Consider the following 17,197-nt stretch of genomic DNA (forward strand, 5'->3'; position numbering starts at 1 on the left):
TCAGTGGTGAAACAGAGACTTGAACCTAGGTTTGAGACGTCAGACTTAAACTCATAAGCATTCTACTGCTTTATGGCAGATTGGTTCCTCACATTTTTCTGTCTGGTATATACTTACATTGATTTCCCTACTAGACTATAGATTCTTTGAAGGGAAGCACTGTATCTTAGCACTCAATAGGCATTTGCTATTAGTCAACAAATACTTTGGGCACTATTCTAGGATGTTCTAGGCACTACAGTTACTGCAATGATCATGACAAAGTCCACGTTCTTTAAGTTTACTTTAGAAAATGAGAAGGGACAAATAAACACTACAAACAAATGGCTAAAGAGATGGTTCAGCAGTTAAGAGCATGTACTACTCTTGCAGAGGACCCGAGTTCAATTCCCAGCACCCACAAGGGGTGGGGCTCACAACATTTATAACTCCAGTTCTGGGGGTATCTGACACCTTTGGCCTCTATAGGCACCTGCACTTGCATGCACATAGCCACACACTCGCACACACACACACACACACACACGCACACACAATTTTTAAATAAATAAATAAAGCAGGTGTGAGAAAAGTGTGTGGCTTCTTTATATGAGAGCCAGCACAAAGGAGACAATTTTCAAACTAGAGTGCCATGAATGAGTATTTTACACAGTAGCAGACTTGTTTTTTTAACAATTTTAAACATTTATTCATTTGGGGACTACACATGTAGTCAGAGGACAACTTGTGGGAGTCAGTTCTCTTCTTTTACCATGTGGCTTCCAGGGATCAAACTCAGATCATTAGGCTGGTCAGCCAGCACCTTCACCCACAGAGTCATTTCCCCAGGCCAGTAACTTCGAGAATACAGGCAAAGAAGCTGCTCACAGAAAACAGTCTGAAGGGAAGTTTCTTGGGTCCTTCCTTTCCATGTCAGAAACACATTCCCTTGGCCAAAAAAAAAAAAAAAAAAATGAGTTTTCTAAGTGAAAGAAACGTTTATATTATGGCATAGGAAGAAGGCAGCCAAAAAAGAAAGCACTTTATAAGACACCTAAAAAAAAATACAGGGCTTTAACAAGAGGAAAAGATCAGAGAGATGAGTTGTAAAAGCCTAGTCAAAAGCTTTTATATTCCAAAATAAGCTAAAGATTGGGACCTAAACTGTGTTCCCATTGAAATCCCAGAGGAAGGAAGCCAAGACTATTCCATAAGTCAGCTTCCCCACCTAAAAATTCATATCTTAGATAATGAGACAAAGAAATAAATTCCAGGCAATGCCAGGGTCATTATTTGTACATGCCCATCAGTCCTATTTGGGCCTTGAGGGAAAGCACACCTGCTCCAAGTCACTGGATCTTCTGCATCACCCAAGGGCTCAGGGCTGGTGAGGCTGCAGTGGCTCTCAGATGCTAAAGGATACAGTGACACCTACTTGCCACTAAGCTGTTCTTTTCCTTGCTATCTTCTTTTGGCAAGCAAAGATACCTAGGAAAAGAAAAATCTACTGAATTTTAAAACCATATGGTCATAGTTTTCATTTTTCTATCCATTGTTTTCACTTTGTGGCTTTTTTTAATGGGTTAATCTTTAGAAACAATCCATTGTTCACAGGAGCCAAAAATTAATGTTTATTAGGTATAATTATAAGCCCATATATTCTTAATGTTGCTTGCATGAAAAATTTAAAAGAAATATTTGATTAACTGAACTCTTTTGTCAGGATTAATATATATTCATATAATCATTCATATGATTTCAAAGATAAATTGAAGACTCTGGCAACAATATTGCTTTCCTTAAAGGAAAGTGACTAAGGGCTCAATTGGTGGGTCTTAGATAAATCTACTCTTTAAAAACATTTAAAACATTTTTACTATGTTAAAATCCAAAGTTTCACACAGACAAAAGTGCAATATTTGGTAAATACTCTGTTTCTACAGTAATTATACAAAATTTTATAGCTATATTTTTTTCATTTCTTTTTTTTTTTTACTTTGAATTCTTTAATCACTAACTTTAGCCCAGAAATGGTTAAGAGGAATAAAACATCCAAGTTGCGTCAGAATACACACGAGACAATCCTTAGCTGAATAAAATTCCATTGTATTATATTAAGCTCATTGACCCAGACTCTGAAAGGCAAAACTTTCATGTTTCCTCTTCCGCATGGACCCTACCTTATAATGTTTACAGATATGCATACAAGTGGGGAGGGGTCTATATCATTCTTGGGCATATACCCAAAGGACTCTACATCCTATACAGAGATACCTGCTCATCCATGTTCACTGCTACTCTATTCACAACAGCCAAGAAATGGAAACAACCCAGATGTCCATCAACAGATAAATGGATAAGAAAAATGTGGAACATTTACACAAAGCAATACTGTTCAATGATTAAAAAAAATGATATTGGAGCTGGCGAGATGGCTCAGTGGTTAAGAGCACTGGTTGCTCTTGCAGAGGACCCGAGTTAGATTCCTAACACCCACATGTGCAGCAGGCCAGCTGTGGGGGATCCTAAAACCTGAGTGGTAGGAGATTAAGGAAAAAAGACACAGGCACAGAAACAGCTGGGATCAGGACCTGCAGGCTGATGACCATGTAGGCACTTTATTGCAGGATAACAATGTTTTTATACCTTGCCTCAAAGCAGGAAAAAAATTATTATAGAAATATAGCACAAAACCACAAGTTCCTTTGAACCCTGCAGTTTCAATAATCAGTTTCGTTAATCACATGGATTTGCATCAGCAGTAGCCAAGCAGAACTTCTAAGACAAAGGCATTTGCCTAGGAAGAGTTTCATTTATCATAGGTAATTGTATAAGCAGCTCCCGAGCAGAACTACTAAGAGAAAGACATGTACCTGGAGACTGATTATCAGAGACTGACGTGTACAGGCTGAGCCCCAGGTCAGCTAAGACGGGCTTTTCCCATTAGCTGCTCTCTGGGGGCCTAACTGCCTGTGCCTCAACCCTAAGTCAGCCAGGATAGGCTTTGCCAATATCCCATTGGCTGCTCTGGGGCTGGGGGCGGGGGTAGCCTGCAGCTGGCAGCCCTGAATACTAACAACCATTCTTCTGACTTCCATGGGCATTGCATGACATGGGTGTACTTACACACATACAAACAATACACTCATATACATAAAAATGTAAATAAATTAAAAATGAAATTTGCAGGTAGGTGAATGGACAAGAAGCAATCATCCTAAGTAGGTAACCCAGATCTAGAAAGTCAAACATCACGTTTCTTCTCAGGTTAACTCTCATTGAGTTATTGGCCAGTAGGATCCCAAAGATTCACACACAGGCATTGTCATTGCTCTTGGTTACCCTCCAGAACTTAATGGTAAGATCCTACTGCTGAAGACAACACAGACTTGAGTCATAAAACATGGAGAAATCAAGAGGGTGCTGACCTGGAAGCTTTTTATTACTTTTCTGTTGCTGTGATACAAACACTGACTAAAACAACTTATAGAAGGAAGAGCTTATTTGAGCTTAGAATTCCAAGGGGCAAACATCCATCATGGTAAGGAGGCATGGAGGCAGAGGTGGCTAGAGGAGCAGAAGCTAAGCTCTCAGATCTTCAACTGGGCACAGGAACCCAACAAAGAACAATGATTACAATGATCTGATGGAACCAAGGGCACTACTGGAGTTAGAAAACGGCTACTGGATGGAGACTGTGCTTTCAATTACTACAGAGGCCTTTTGATGACCATCTACAGAGGATGAGGGGCATATTCCCTGACCCCACTCCTTCACATCTTTTGATCTTCTGTCACTATGTTTTGCTGGTCCAAACCAGCTAGAAATCAGTGCAGCTTAAACAGTGGAAGGAGAATCAGAAGAGATCCAGGATATGAGAACACTGGTAAGGTCATGGGGTGGAAAGGGAACAATATACAGAGACAAACCTAACATGGCTTTTATACTGATTATACTGGAGATGGGAAAAGTCAAAGGTGAAGTCATCATTTTAAGTCCAAGTAAAGAGACTAGAATACTGATAACATCAACTGAGACTGTTCACTAACTATTGAACTCTCAATGGCACAGTTCCTTGGGCATCAGAGGCAATCTATCAATATTTGTTTAACAGAAAACGAAATGAGGGATGGATGATGGAAGAAGCAGCAAATTCAAGGGAAGATTATGTGTTGTATATTTTCAGACATACTGAGCTTAGAGTACAGAGAAAAAGTTCTGCACATAGTTGGAGATTTGGGTCTAATGCTCTGAAAAGGAAGGTAATAAAGATGTACTTCTAAGAGCTGGGTCTGGCGGTTCATGCCTATAATCTCAGTACTTGGGAAGTAGGGGCAGGAGGATCTATTCCAAGGCTATCCTTGGCTATACAGCAAGTCTATATGAGACTATGTCTCATAAGAGAAAGACAAAGACAGAGAGAGAGAGAGAAAGAGAGGGGGGGAGAAGAGAGAGAAACATTAAATATAAAACAACCATAATCCAATTAAGAGCTACCTGCACAATCCAGACAAAATAACATTTCATCCTTTGAGAAAGAACTAAAAATCCCTGCTCTTTTTTCCTTTAATTCAGAAGACTGGCAAAGGAGCTGAATCATACATAGCTGCACCTTCAATTAAAAACAGGGATTTTCAATCAGGGTCTGTAGAAATAGCTCAGTGGTTAAGAGCACTAACTGCTCATGCAGAGGATCCAGGTTCAGTTCCACCTGAATGGCAGACCATCTGCAACTCCAGTCCCAGGCATCCGATGCCCTCTTATGACCTCTATGGGCATTGCACTTTGGGGGTACTTTTATATACATTATGTTGGATGGCTTTAGTTGTCAACTTGACACACCTGGATAGAAGGAGCCTCAGTTGGGGAACTGCCTTCGTTGGACTGGCCTGTGATTCTGTCTGTGAGGCATTTTATTGATTGTTGAGTGATATGGGAAAGCCCAGCCCACTGTGGGCAGTACCACCCCTGGTCAGGTTATTCTGTATTGTATAAGAAAGCAGGCTGAACATGGGCCAGGGGAGCAAGCCAGTAAGCAGCGTTCCTCCATGGCCTGTGCTTCAGCTCCTGCCTCCAGGTTCCTTCCTTGAGTTCCTACCTTGGGCTCCTTAATGAATTGTGACCTGGGAAATGTAAGCTGAATAAACCCTTTCCTCCCCAAGTTGGTACTGGTCAGAGTGTTTTGTAACAGCAATTGAAAGTAACGAGAACACGCATAAAATAAAAATAATAATTTTTTTTAAGTTCAATCATGCTGTGCTGGAATAGTAGCTCAGTTGTAGGACATCTTCCTAGCAAGCTTAAGGCCCTTAGTTTGATCCTCAGAACTACAGAAAAATAATAATAAAAGCTCAATGTTTAATCACACTATACAATAAATTTCTCTTATCTTTCTTCCTCAGTGCTTCACAAAGTACCAATTATCTTCAAATGTACTATCTGACACATAGTAGTCATTCAACTAACCATTTGCTGAGTAATGAATAAGAAGCAAACCCAAGCCCAAAGCAGTAGAATCAATACCTTTAGCTCTCTTCTAGGCAAAGTTCAAAGGTTTTAATCTTCAAGGCAGTTAGCTAGTGCATCCTTTGACTTAACCTTGGCTCCATAGGAAGTCTGATGTTAAAGACTTGATGCTGAGTGTTAAGACAAAGACTCAGGACCAAAACAACAGCAAACCCATACACAGCAAATCCTAGAACTTCAAAAAGAGGAAGAAAGTGGAATCTAGAACAATGCTGAACCTTAACTATTTCCTGTCTTCTATTGTGTTATATTATTGCTCAATTCTCCAGCATAATCGCCTCTTCACTACAGCCTTGCAAACCATACAATCAGCAATGTATCCTACTCATCCGAGATCATATTAAAATGTAGGTTCTTCCCAGATACAGTGGCTCACACCTTTCATCCCAGCACTCGGGAGGCAGAGATCTCTGAGAGACTGAGGCCAGCCTGGTCTACAAGTGGTCTGTAAGTTCCAGGCCAGCTGGGGCTACAAAGAGACCCTGTCTCAAAAAAAAAAAAAAAAAAAAAGTAGGTTATCCTCAATTACATATGGAATGAAAGATGCTATGCTGCTGAGTGTCAGGAATTTGGTTGAGGAGGTTGGGTAGTTTGATAAGTCAGTTAAGGACCTGCACAAAAGCATGAGAACCTGAATTCATACCCCAGCACCCACATAAAATATGCCCATTTCCTCAGTGCTGACGGGCAAGAGGGGAGGCAGAGACAGAAGAACCCCTGGAGCTCTTCCAACCAGGCTGGAGAAATAGATGAAATACAGGCCCAGTGACACCCTGTCTCCAAAAGGTGCAGAGTGGATTGAGGAAGACCTGACAACACACACACACACACACACACACACACACACACACACACACACACACACAAAGAATTTCCTCTTATTGGCAAAGAAAACATGTGCATTCTAGCACCAGAGTCAAAATAACCTACTGCACTTACTTTTCCTAGTTGTCTAAACTTAGTAAGTCAATTCTCCTCCTAAGTCTGCCTTTTTCATCAGTGGAAATAGTAAACAGTAACAGATAATTTATTGCATTCTTCCTACATTCCAGGAACTAAGGTTTCATATTGATCAACTTATGAATTAGACTTAGGTAAAACAGCTTGTTTAAGTAAATGGTAAACTGAGTAAATGATAAACTGAGTTAGACTGTCACACTTCCTTAGGTCTCTCAAGCCACCATGATTATTAAATAAAATTGCTATCTAGCTTTCACCGAATCTAAGCCTCCCTTAGAATATATTAACACATTAATCTTTAAAACAGTACTGGATAGGAAGTGCTATTAGAATCTCCATCTCACATGACTTTCCAGGCCTAAACAAATAGCCCAAGGTCAAACAGTGGGACAGCCTGAATTTTACCCGGGCCATCTAACTGGTGAATTCAGCGCTCTTCTACTTGAAAAGGATGAGGGTCCTCAGCTCTCTAGGATCCCTGTAAACTTGCACCACTGAGCTCAGCAAGAACGGTCAGTCACACTAATTCACAAAGCAGACCAAGTCTTCTGGCCTACCTTCAAATATACATTGTATCTGTGGGATCTGTATCCGCTCACACCTAGGGCAAAGAGACTATGACTCTGGCGAAATGCTCTGTCTCGCCCCAGGAAGAGCTAATTGGCCAAGCTTCTTTACAATAGATCACACCTGAACCTGCAGCACGCACTGGATCTGGAATCCACAGCATCTGTGGCCCCAGGAGCTTGAGAAGCCCGCGGCGACCGCCCCTGCCCGCAGCACCCTGGGAAACGTAGTCCAAACCAAAACTTGACGCTTGCAGTCTGGGCTCCTGAGCCCCGCCTACATCCGGGTGCGAGCCGGAGGTCCCGCCTCCAAACCGCTTCATCAGCTTTCCAATGCCGCCCTCTGCCAGCATTGCTTCGGTCGCCCAATTGTGAGCAGTTCCGGGAGCCCCGGAGGTGACCCCTCCCCTTCCGGATTGAGAGTCCGGACGTCCGCACGTGGCCACCGGTTCTCTGGGTGCTTCTCCAGCGGAGGTGCTGTCTGTGGCTGCCTCGAAGTGCGGCTGCGGAGCCGCAGCGGGAGTTATGGAGGGCCAGAGCGTGGAGGACCTGCTGGCCAAGGCGGAGCAGGACGAGGCAGAGAAGCTGCGGCGTATCACGGTGCACAAGGAGCTGGAGCTGGAGTTCGACCTGGGCAACCTCCTGGCTTCGGACCGGAACCCCGCGACGGCACTGCGCCAGGCGGGGCCCACGCCGGACTCCGAGCTTCGAGCCCTTGCACGGGACAACACGCAGCTGCTCATCAACCAGCTGTGGCAGCTGCCGACCGAGCGCGTGGAGGAGGCGGTGGTGGCGCGGCTGCCGGAGCCCGCCACGCGCCTGCCGCGCGAGAAGCCGCTGCCCCGGCCGCGGCCGCTCACCCGCTGGCAGCAGTTCGCGCGCCTGAAGGGCATCCGCCCCAAGAAAAAGACCAACCTGGTGTGGGACGAGGTGAGCGGCCAGTGGCGGCGCCGCTGGGGCTACCAGCGCGCCCGGGATGACACCAAGGAATGGCTGATCGAGGTGCCGGGGAACGCCGACCCCATGGAAGACCAGTTCGCCAAGCGGATTCAGGCCAAGAAGGAGCGCGTGGCCAAGAACGAGCTGAACCGGCTGCGGAACCTGGCCCGCGCGCACAAAATGCAGGTGCCTAGCGCGGCCGGCCTGCACCCCACGGGACACCAGAGTAAGGAGGAGTTGGGCCGCGCCATGCAGGTAGCCAGGGTCTCCACCGCCTCGGTGGGCCGCTTCCAGGAGCGCCTGCCCAAGGAGAAGGCGCCCCGGGGCTCCGGCAAGAAGAGGAAGTTTCAGCCCCTTTTCGGGGACTTTGCAGCCGAGAAAAAGAACCAGTTGGAACTACTTAGAGCCATGAACAGCAAAAAGCCTCAACTGGACGTGACGAGGGCCACCAACAAGCAGATGAGGGAGGAGGACCAGGAGGAGGCCGCTAAGCGGAGGAAAATGAGCCAGAAGGGCAAAAGAAAGGGGGCCCGGCAGGGTCCTGCGAGCAAGAGGAAAGGCGGCCCGCCCAGCCAGGGAGGGAAAAGGAAGGGAGGCTTGGGAGGCAAGACGCACTCCAGGCCGCCTGGCTTGGGTGGCAAGAAGAAAGGCGTGCATCCGCAGGGAGGGAAGAAGAGGAAGTAAAACTGAGAGCACTGGACCCGTTCGGCCGGTACCGAGTGTTAAGTTGTGCCGGAGGTGGCCGCTGCCTGCACTGAACTTGAGCTTGAAGGGGGGACAGGCTTGCCCTCCCCTCAAGAGAGTAAGTGTTGGACTACAAATCTTTTTCCCATCACCGAGACTTTGGCTGGAGATTGTATATTTTGAGAACAAAAGAATTAGAGAAATAATTTGGTCAGAATCGGGAATGAGTTGACAGCCGCCTTTTTTCATTTTACCTTTGGATTTTGGTTAAAAGATTGCTATATTTCTAAGGCATGTTTCAAACATTTCCGTATTATTTTTATAACAAGCTGTATATTTATCAAAGTAGAGGAGAGGGGATATTACATCTACCTGTGATTTACAAGTATTGTAAAGGTTATTTAATAAAAGTATACCAGTATCTAGTGTTGCTTTTAAAAACTTTCACTGTTGGTAGAAATTGTACATGAGTCAGTACACATTAGTTTTGTATACTTTTGAAAAAGCAAAGTAGTTACAATGGTTACAGGAAGGCTACATTTATTAGAGAAATTTAAAGAAGTTCTTTTGGTACTAAATGTAATATTAAAAACATGATGTACCTAGTGTTTGTTGAAAAGTCCATGGTTTTCGACACTACACGTTGCTTTAAATGATAAATTAGGATTACACTGAATAATGGTACTTAATCTTGTTAATCCAGAAAATATGTCTTTTTGTTTAGAACTAGTTGGTTTCCGTGTTTTGCGATCACTCTGTAGCCCAGGAATTGTCAGTGGAAGTTCCCGCACCCTGTTGAGATTTGTCTATTGCTGCTGCCCTGGGTCTTTTTCTTCGACAGCTGTATTCTTATTTTTTATCTTAATAAACTTTTCGTAAATGGCTATCTCCTGAAAGTTACAGCAACTCCAGAACTGAGAGAGGGGCTTTTTCACTGCTATCAAGCTAAATAGCCACCCTGTTCTTTTTGATCTGACAGTTGATTTGAAATTGGAGTTGGTTCTTTAGGCTGCTCTCTTTTTTATAAGGTTACTTTTAGAAATTACAAGGAAAGATCAACTGGTTTCATAGTAGATTGCTGAGAATGCACATTTGTTAATGGCTTTGGATAATTTTCTGATTAACATTGGACTCCACATCTTTAGTGAACTTTTAGATGGACCATGGCAGATGCACTGCAGAGCTCTCCCAGTTTATAGTGGAATCCTGATGCATTTTAAGCACCCTGGAGGCTAATGGCATCCTGAGCAACTTTATTGAAAGCAAAGCTGTTAACAGCATTAAATTGCTACCGAGGCGAGCTTTGTTTGCTTTTGTTCCTTTGTTTAGGGGTTTTCCTTTGATTTTTCAGTGGGACACAGCACTGGCTTTATTTAAAAAGAAATCTAGAAGCCAAACTAGTGTTTTAGGAATTCAGAGTGCAAGCCTTTAATCCCAGCACTTTGGAGGCAGAGGCAGGCAGATCTCTATGGGATCCAGACCATTTTAGTGAGCGGAGCAAGTGGGCTGATGTTCCTATCCTGCTGGGCGGGAGGAAGCGGGTGTCCAGGATTGGCCCGCAGCGGGGGTGGAGCACCCGGAAGTCCAAGAGAACTGCTACAGCCATGGCCACTGCAGCCCGCGCCAGGATCCTGCACTTGCTGAGGCACCTGCAGAGCGCAACGTGAGTACAGGCGGGCTGAGAATCCACGGTGCTTGGAGCTCCTGCATTCACAACCGGGCTATGCGGTGGTCGGGTGCTTGCAGAATTTAGGGAAGCTTACACCACAGTGTGCACTTGGGCTGTGCACCAAGGTCTGACAAGCATGGTAGGAAGGTGCCCTGTGGCAGGTTTTAATCCTATCATGAAGGAATAGGCCCGAGAACTTGGCTTCATCCCACACGGTGTGGCAGGCAGTGTAGAACTTGGCACTATGGCCAAGACAAATTAACAAGGAGCACATATGTACTGAACATACATACATGTCCAAAACTGCTCTTCAGGGAATACAGCAATGAAAAACTGGAGCACAGGCAAGTTGGGCATGGTTGCCTGTTGCAGGTTGCAGCAGATGAGATGTAGACAGGAAGACACACTAGGGGGTTTCCCTCCCTAACACGCTCAGGGAGCCTGAGTGTTTGGACACACCAGTCTCCCTCTTCAGAAAAGCTAAGTGCATGGGTCAGCCTCAGAAAACAGGAGAGGGAATTTAGCGGAGGGAAGAGGGACACCAGAAAGGGGAAGTTGCAGTTCCAGAGCCCAGAGGTAAGAGTTTGGGCTGCCTCCTAGGCTGTGGTGAGGACTGAGGCCTGAATATGGAAACAGCTGACAGATGGGGGTTGAGGGGGCCAGGCCCTGTCCAGCACTTCACATGGAACAATCCTTAGGACAGCACTGACTCACTGTATTATCCTCTAGCATGATAAAGGCATGAAGAAAATCATTCATTCATAGATAAGTGAGTGGCACGGCTGTACTGGAAACTGGCTTCACAGGTCTTGTTCTCAGGCCTATGGTAAAATTGTAATGTGTTCTGTGAATAACAGCCACCAAAGCTGTATTTCTCACCCTGAATCGCTAACAACTTGAGAACCTTGTGATAAAAGAATTCTATGGTCAAGTAGATTTGGAAAACTACTTTCTGTATTGACCTCTGGAGAGTCAGGATATACATTAGCACGTAAAGGGTTCTGAGAAGTCCTGAAAAGAAGGGAATAGCTTGTAGCTATGTGTGTAGCTATGTTTAAGATTTTTGTTCGAAACTTGTGTCATACATTTTTTTTTTAATCATACACCCCCATATCCATTGGAACCAGTGTCACCCAGAACATGATTTTGGAACTGTTTCGTGAGAAGGGAGTACAGATGAGTGGAATTAGGTCAGTGCACTCTGGCACTAGTGGAGAGTGGACAGGAAAAACTAAAGATGTCTTACTCCACTAAAGGTGGAGTAAGTTTTGAAGCAGTTTCAGGGAGAAAGGAGGCACAGTACTGTGGATCACAGAAAGGGTGCCTAGCTGAGTCTCAGAAGGCTACCAACCAGAAAGAACAAAAGTCACCTAGTGGAAAAGAGAAGGGAAGCATGTTCCAAGAAGGGAAATATCTAGGGCAAAGTCAAGGGTGAGGGAGGGGGCAGTGAAGCAGGGAGAAAGGTGGAGATTGCAGCCCATTCAAGGCAAAGAACAAAAAGAATTTTTCAGAAGCCGAAACCCAGAGATGGAGCCAGGCTGGAGCAGACAGCAGGGCTACAGCTGAACTTTATTGCCATGGAAGAAGCAATGTTAACGAAGGGAGTGACATCATTGGAAAAATGCCCCTGACCACACTAGGGACATAGAGATGGCAAAGGTGCAGCCACAAGAAGTTAGTTAAGAAATGGAAAAATCTGAAGCAGGGCGTAGGGAAGACAGGGAGAAAAGTGGAGAAAGATCTTGGGCCTTGGTGTGTATGAGACTGAAGGTTGAGAAGAAAGGGGCAGGCTGGCTGAAGACAGCCCAAGACAGAGCTCAACATGTAAGGACTGGGCAGAGTGGGAAAGGAGCAGAGGAGATAGAGACAGTATAGAGAAATAGAGCTGGGTATAGAAAGTCTGAGAAGCTGTAACATCCTAGCCTGAGTGCGAGATACCATAAAGAAAGAAAGATGTGCCCCTTCTGTGGACTTTTAGACTATCGAGACAGTGGACCCTGAGGAATTAGAATTCCCAGCAGTGTTATGTTGGAAGAAAAAAAAAGGCTGGGGCCCTGTTGCCAGAGAGCTTGTCTCCCCAAAAGATATTTCACACCGTTCTGACAACTTGTCAGACCACCTTGACAGAGAGACTGGAGCCAGAACAGCAATGGGTCTGAGATGGATGGTACCATACACTGATAGGACAGCTTAGTTATACAGATCTCTTGCCCTTTATTAGAGACTTATTTTTATTATGTGTGTCTGAGTGAATGCCACCTGTGTGCCTAGTGTCAGTAGGGTGTTAGAGGGTGTTAGATCCCCTGGAGCTAGAATTACAGGCAGTTATGTGATGCCCAATGTGGGTGTGGGGAATCTAACTCCAGTCTGAGCCATCTCTCCAGCCCCACGTTTATATAAACCTCTATCTCATGTCAGAACCCTGAAAGATGGACTTGCGGGGGTGGGGGGTCACTAGACCTCTTTGTTCCTCTTCCCAAAATGGCCACATTAGATAAATCTTTCTCTGTTTTTCACTAGTACTTGTGTCTTTAATTGACATATTGAGGACAAATGGCTGAGCCTGGTTTGTTAGAGCTGCCAGAGATCAGGCTCTGATCCTAAAACGTAACAAAGTGAAGATCCGGTCAGAAAGCTGGAATTGGTCCTTAAAGACACAGCAGCCTGATTTCAGGGACCTCAGAGTGAGCTGGAAACTGGCCAGCGAATGTAAGCCAGGAGAACCAGAGGGTGAGCAAGCCTGAGATTTTCAGGCATGAGATTCCTAAGTATGACAGGAAGGACAAAGGAAAGGGAGCACGAGGACACATAGTTGAATGTCCTCAGAAGGCAAGAGGGAACCAGACACAAAGCTCAGTTAATGAGTAAAAATGATTAGCCTCATAGCTTAAAAAAAAATTGAAAGAAGAGGGTGGGAGGAGGCAGCCTGTGTTCTCAGGAGCCTTCACATTGCAAAACTGGGTTTGGATGGTTTTTTTCCCTTTGTCTCATCCTTGGAAGGTTTACTACAGGGTAAGTTCTAGAAAGTAAAGCCTTGCTCTATGGCGTGCCTGGGCCTGGCTTGCTACTGTCATGTCCCCAGCAAGAAGTAAGTGACCACTGGGTGGCAGCCTTGCTCTATGTTTTGACTTCACAGCCCTCAGGAAGTTTAGCTGTCTTAGCCATTTGAAGGAACCACCCTTTTCCTTCCTTTACCTTTTCCCTCCTCGGGTGTTTTAATTCCAAATTTGAATTTCGGCGGGGTGTGGATGGGAGGAGGCCACACAGTCAACTATTTACTGACACCTCACTCTGACAAGGTCCTTCGAGCCATAAAGGGAAACATTAACAGAATAGAAGAAATTGAAGCCAGAGGGAGACACCATCCAAGAAATAGATGACCAGAACAGGGAAAGAAGGAAGGGAAGTTTCCAAAAAGAGAACATTGACAGTCTATGGTGATAGGCTTCAGGGAGCAGAATGTACTGGATGTACATGCTCTGGGAGGTTCCCAGAGACAGAACAAGCACACACAGCCAGAGGCTACAGCAAAGGATGAAGTTGGGACATGAAGGACTGACCTAGGAGGCTTGTGGGGCTGGGGGCTTCTGAAGGGGCTGGTGTAGGGCCTGTTAGAAATAACACCTTGAAGATATGGGGCAATTACAAGGACACCCCCAGGGTTGAGGACTGAGTGAGAAGAGGCTCATGAGTTCTGTCAGTCTGGTCAAAGCTCCTAATCCTGTCAGAACTTGGAGGATCATGGCACCAAGGACTCCATGGGTGCTTCTCACAGCTCCCTGCAGGCATTGAGTAGGTATAGCTTGAATAAACAACCTCATGAAAAATTATCCTGTAGTACTGAAAAGACATGGAGTTAACCTTCTGTCTTTTGTGTGGTCTGGGGTTTGGGTTTTTGTTTTGCCTTTTGTTACACAGTCTGTCAGTAGTGACTGGTTTAGCCCTGGGACTCAAATGTTGTGTGAGAGTTACTTTAAGGTTCTCATTTTGACTTTATGTTTATATTTTCCTTTTTCTTTTCCTTAGATGCCAGTGCCCAACTCATTCTCATACCTACTCCCAAGGTAATTTTGAATTTTTACACTAGCTACAATTTTTCTTTCTACAGCTGTCATGTGCCATGCATTTAGGTAAAGTGTAAAGCAAAAAATTAAGACATGAGAGGCAGGCTGATGAAACAGCTACCTTTCACTATGAAATTGGTAATATGTAACTCCAAGTATGATGTATTTGACTCAAATAGGTATTTGATGCTATTTATAGTACTTTCAATTCTAAATAGAATATTTTCCAAAGCTAAAAGTGTATTGATGATGTTTAAGAATGTTTAGGTTTATCAAACAGATCTAATCAAGAGGAAGAAGTCTTTTAGGGTGAAAGAGGTCTCAAAAAGCTAAAAGGGGGCCTGGAGAAATGACTCAGTGGTTAAAAGCACCTGCTGCTCTTACAAAGGACCTAAGTTTAGTTCTCAGCACCTATATGGGAGTTCACAACCACCTCTAGTTCCAGAGGATCCAATGCTCTCCTCAGGCTTTGACAGGCACCAGACACACAAGTGGTACACATACATACATGCAGGCAAAACATTCATACATGTAAAATAAAAAAAATTTCTTGGAAAGAAAAGCTAAAAGGATAAGGTGAATGCTAGAAGAAAAATACTTGCCCATATCTGTTTTAAAGATATCTATTTCCTAATAATGGTAAAAGTTTTCAATTCCCATCATCTTAATCCACATCTCCATTGTCTACAGAGTTCACTGTAACTTCAACATGTCCCAGAGTGTCACATGAATTATTGACACAAAAACTAATTTTGCCTCTCACAAGAAAAGGTCAGCTATAAACAGAGGTGAGGAAGAAGGGACCAATCCATGTAGGATGCTGAGCAGAGGCCCACAAGACAGGCTTGTGAAGAGGAGACAGGAGGGTAAATAACCAAGGCCTTTTGTTTTCCTGGCTCACCATCCAGTCTTTAAGTCTGTTAAGAACATAGGAAGAATTTTTTTTTCACCTAGTTTGTTCCAATCTTTGGTTGGTTTAAACAAAGAATCAGCAATTATATTTTTGGAGGAAAATAATTTTTTTTAACTATAGTATTAGTAAGCTTAGCAGCTAAGTTCCAGCTTACTGTTTTACCTAACAGTAGCAGGAGCAGCAGCTGTATTGGTAGTAATGTCTTTAGAGCCTTAAAGGAATCAGAGAAAGAGGAATTTTGATAAGCTGTCTTTGCCCTCAAGGAACTAATGTTACATTGTTAGTTAGTTCTGGTCTCTCATTCTTTAACAACAACAACAACAGCAAAAAAGATGAAAGTTATTCTGTTGACTTTCATTTATCTTATGACTGACCAGGATTGACTGTAAGTAAGCATTAAAAAACAAAGAGGCCAAGGCCATATCTCAACAAGGAAAGGTGCTTACCATGCAAGCCTGACAGCCTAATTTGGGTCCCTGGATCCACTTAAAGGTGGAAGGAGAGAATCAGCTCTACAAAGTTGTCTTCTGACATCCACATGTACACTGTGGTACATGCACTCATCATGAGTGTGTGTGCACATACACACACACACACACACACGAGAGATGATAATAAATAACTTTTTTAAAAAGATAAAGTTCAGTTCAGAGCCACCCTGATCTACATAATGAGCTCCAGGACAGCTGGGGCTACAGAGAGACCCTGTCTCAAAAAGATAAAAAAAAATAAAAATAAAGTTCATCGATAGGGCCCCTTATTGCTCCAATATGACAGCTAGTTTTGTTGTAACTAAATTGGTTTTATAAGTAAATATTGGCTTAAATTTGATGTGTAACCATGAAACTGCCCCAAAATTGTTTTTAGGTAGGACTTCAAGGAACATACTTATGTTCACTGCTGGATTTTATTATCAAAAAACAATATGTAGCCTTATTTTTAGATGCTGTTCTAATGCTAATTTCTGCATTTCTAGCTTCTGGACTTTCGCCTCCTGGGAAAACAACAGATTATGCCTTTGAGGTAGATCTCATCAGTTCATCCTTTCTTTTATGAAAGACCTGAAAATATGTCTACAGTATTTGTTAATGCATTAGTGCTTCATTTGAAATCTGTTATTAACTGATGTTCCAGAGTCCCTTTTTGATCAGGTCCTATGCAGCAAAGTACCCTTGTAAAGGTAATGAAATATAAATAGTCGGAGAACAGGAATAATGTTTAAAATGTCTATACAGCTGTTAAGATATGACAGACTCCCAGTTCTACTCACCAAATTATATGTGCTGTATGCCAAGTCTCTGATTTTGTAGTTGTAACAGAAGAGGTCAAAGGACTCCACTGAAGCAAGAGTGTTGCTTACTAATTACATAATTACTTATAATTATTTTTCAGCTCTCTGACCCTCCTAGTCTAACAGTCATAAGTTGAAAGGTCACTAAGGGCCCTCTGAGAGCCCAGGTTCCATCTGAAGGTACAGCTACCACTAAGCCCACATGATTGTTGCCACTTGGAAATAATAGTCTTGGTGCTGCTAGATTTGAGAGAGAACAAAATCCAGGTGGTCATGTTCAATTATTTAAGTTCTCACTTTTGAAAGTTACTAATCTTTTTTTTTTTAAGAAAGAAAAATCTGAACATCACATGGATCAAACAGAACATGTCTTTGATTGAAAAGTGGCCTATATCCAACAGTGTGAAAGTTCTCCTTTCACCTATAAACAGTAGAAGGCTGTGTTTCTCTGCAGTTACTTGTGCTTCCAGAATCCAGCCCAGGGCCTGGAATGGGCAGTCCTGGGGGCGGGGGGGGGGGGAGCTGGGGGTGCGCCTCCTTGCAAGGTGGGTGGGTAGATGAAAAGGCAAAATGTATGCAGAGGGAAAAAAACTAAAATTAGCGAGC

The 17,197-nt window shown here is 43.8% G+C and overlaps 2 protein-coding genes and 1 long non-coding RNA gene across 3 annotated transcripts in view; 2 read left to right on the forward strand and 1 right to left on the reverse strand.

Moving 5' to 3' along the window:
• Positions 1 to 588: 588 nt before the first annotated feature.
• LOC103751367 lies at positions 589 to 7,266 on the reverse strand. The gene is made up of 3 exons (XR_608017.3): positions 7,023 to 7,266; positions 1,319 to 1,467; positions 589 to 927 (listed from the first exon to the last, which is right to left on the reverse strand). It is a non-coding gene; the product is annotated as an uncharacterized LOC103751367 (long non-coding RNA).
• Positions 7,267 to 7,426: 160 nt separating this feature from the next.
• Rrs1 (ribosome biogenesis regulator 1 homolog) lies at positions 7,427 to 9,540 on the forward strand. The gene has a single exon (XM_008854761.3). The coding sequence runs from the start codon at positions 7,557 to 7,559 to the stop codon at positions 8,652 to 8,654; it is 1,098 nt and encodes a 365-aa protein (XP_008852983.1). The 5' UTR covers positions 7,427 to 7,556; the 3' UTR covers positions 8,655 to 9,540.
• Positions 9,541 to 10,219: 679 nt separating this feature from the next.
• The window catches only part of Adhfe1 (alcohol dehydrogenase iron containing 1), a 33,709-nt gene continuing 26,731 nt past the window's right edge, over positions 10,220 to 17,197 (forward strand). The window contains exons 1-3 of the mRNA XM_008854762.3: positions 10,220 to 10,317; positions 14,350 to 14,387; positions 16,277 to 16,323. Of these exons, the coding sequence (XP_008852984.1) occupies positions 10,259 to 10,317; positions 14,350 to 14,387; positions 16,277 to 16,323 (144 nt within the window). The 5' untranslated portion in view covers positions 10,220 to 10,258. The remainder of the gene's footprint in view (positions 10,318 to 14,349; positions 14,388 to 16,276; positions 16,324 to 17,197) is intronic.

This window comes from Nannospalax galili, unplaced genomic scaffold (genome assembly GCF_000622305.1).
Source record: "Nannospalax galili isolate Female #2095 unplaced genomic scaffold, S.galili_v1.0 scaffold247, whole genome shotgun sequence".
Classification (NCBI taxonomy): domain Eukaryota; kingdom Metazoa; phylum Chordata; class Mammalia; order Rodentia; family Spalacidae; genus Nannospalax; species Nannospalax galili.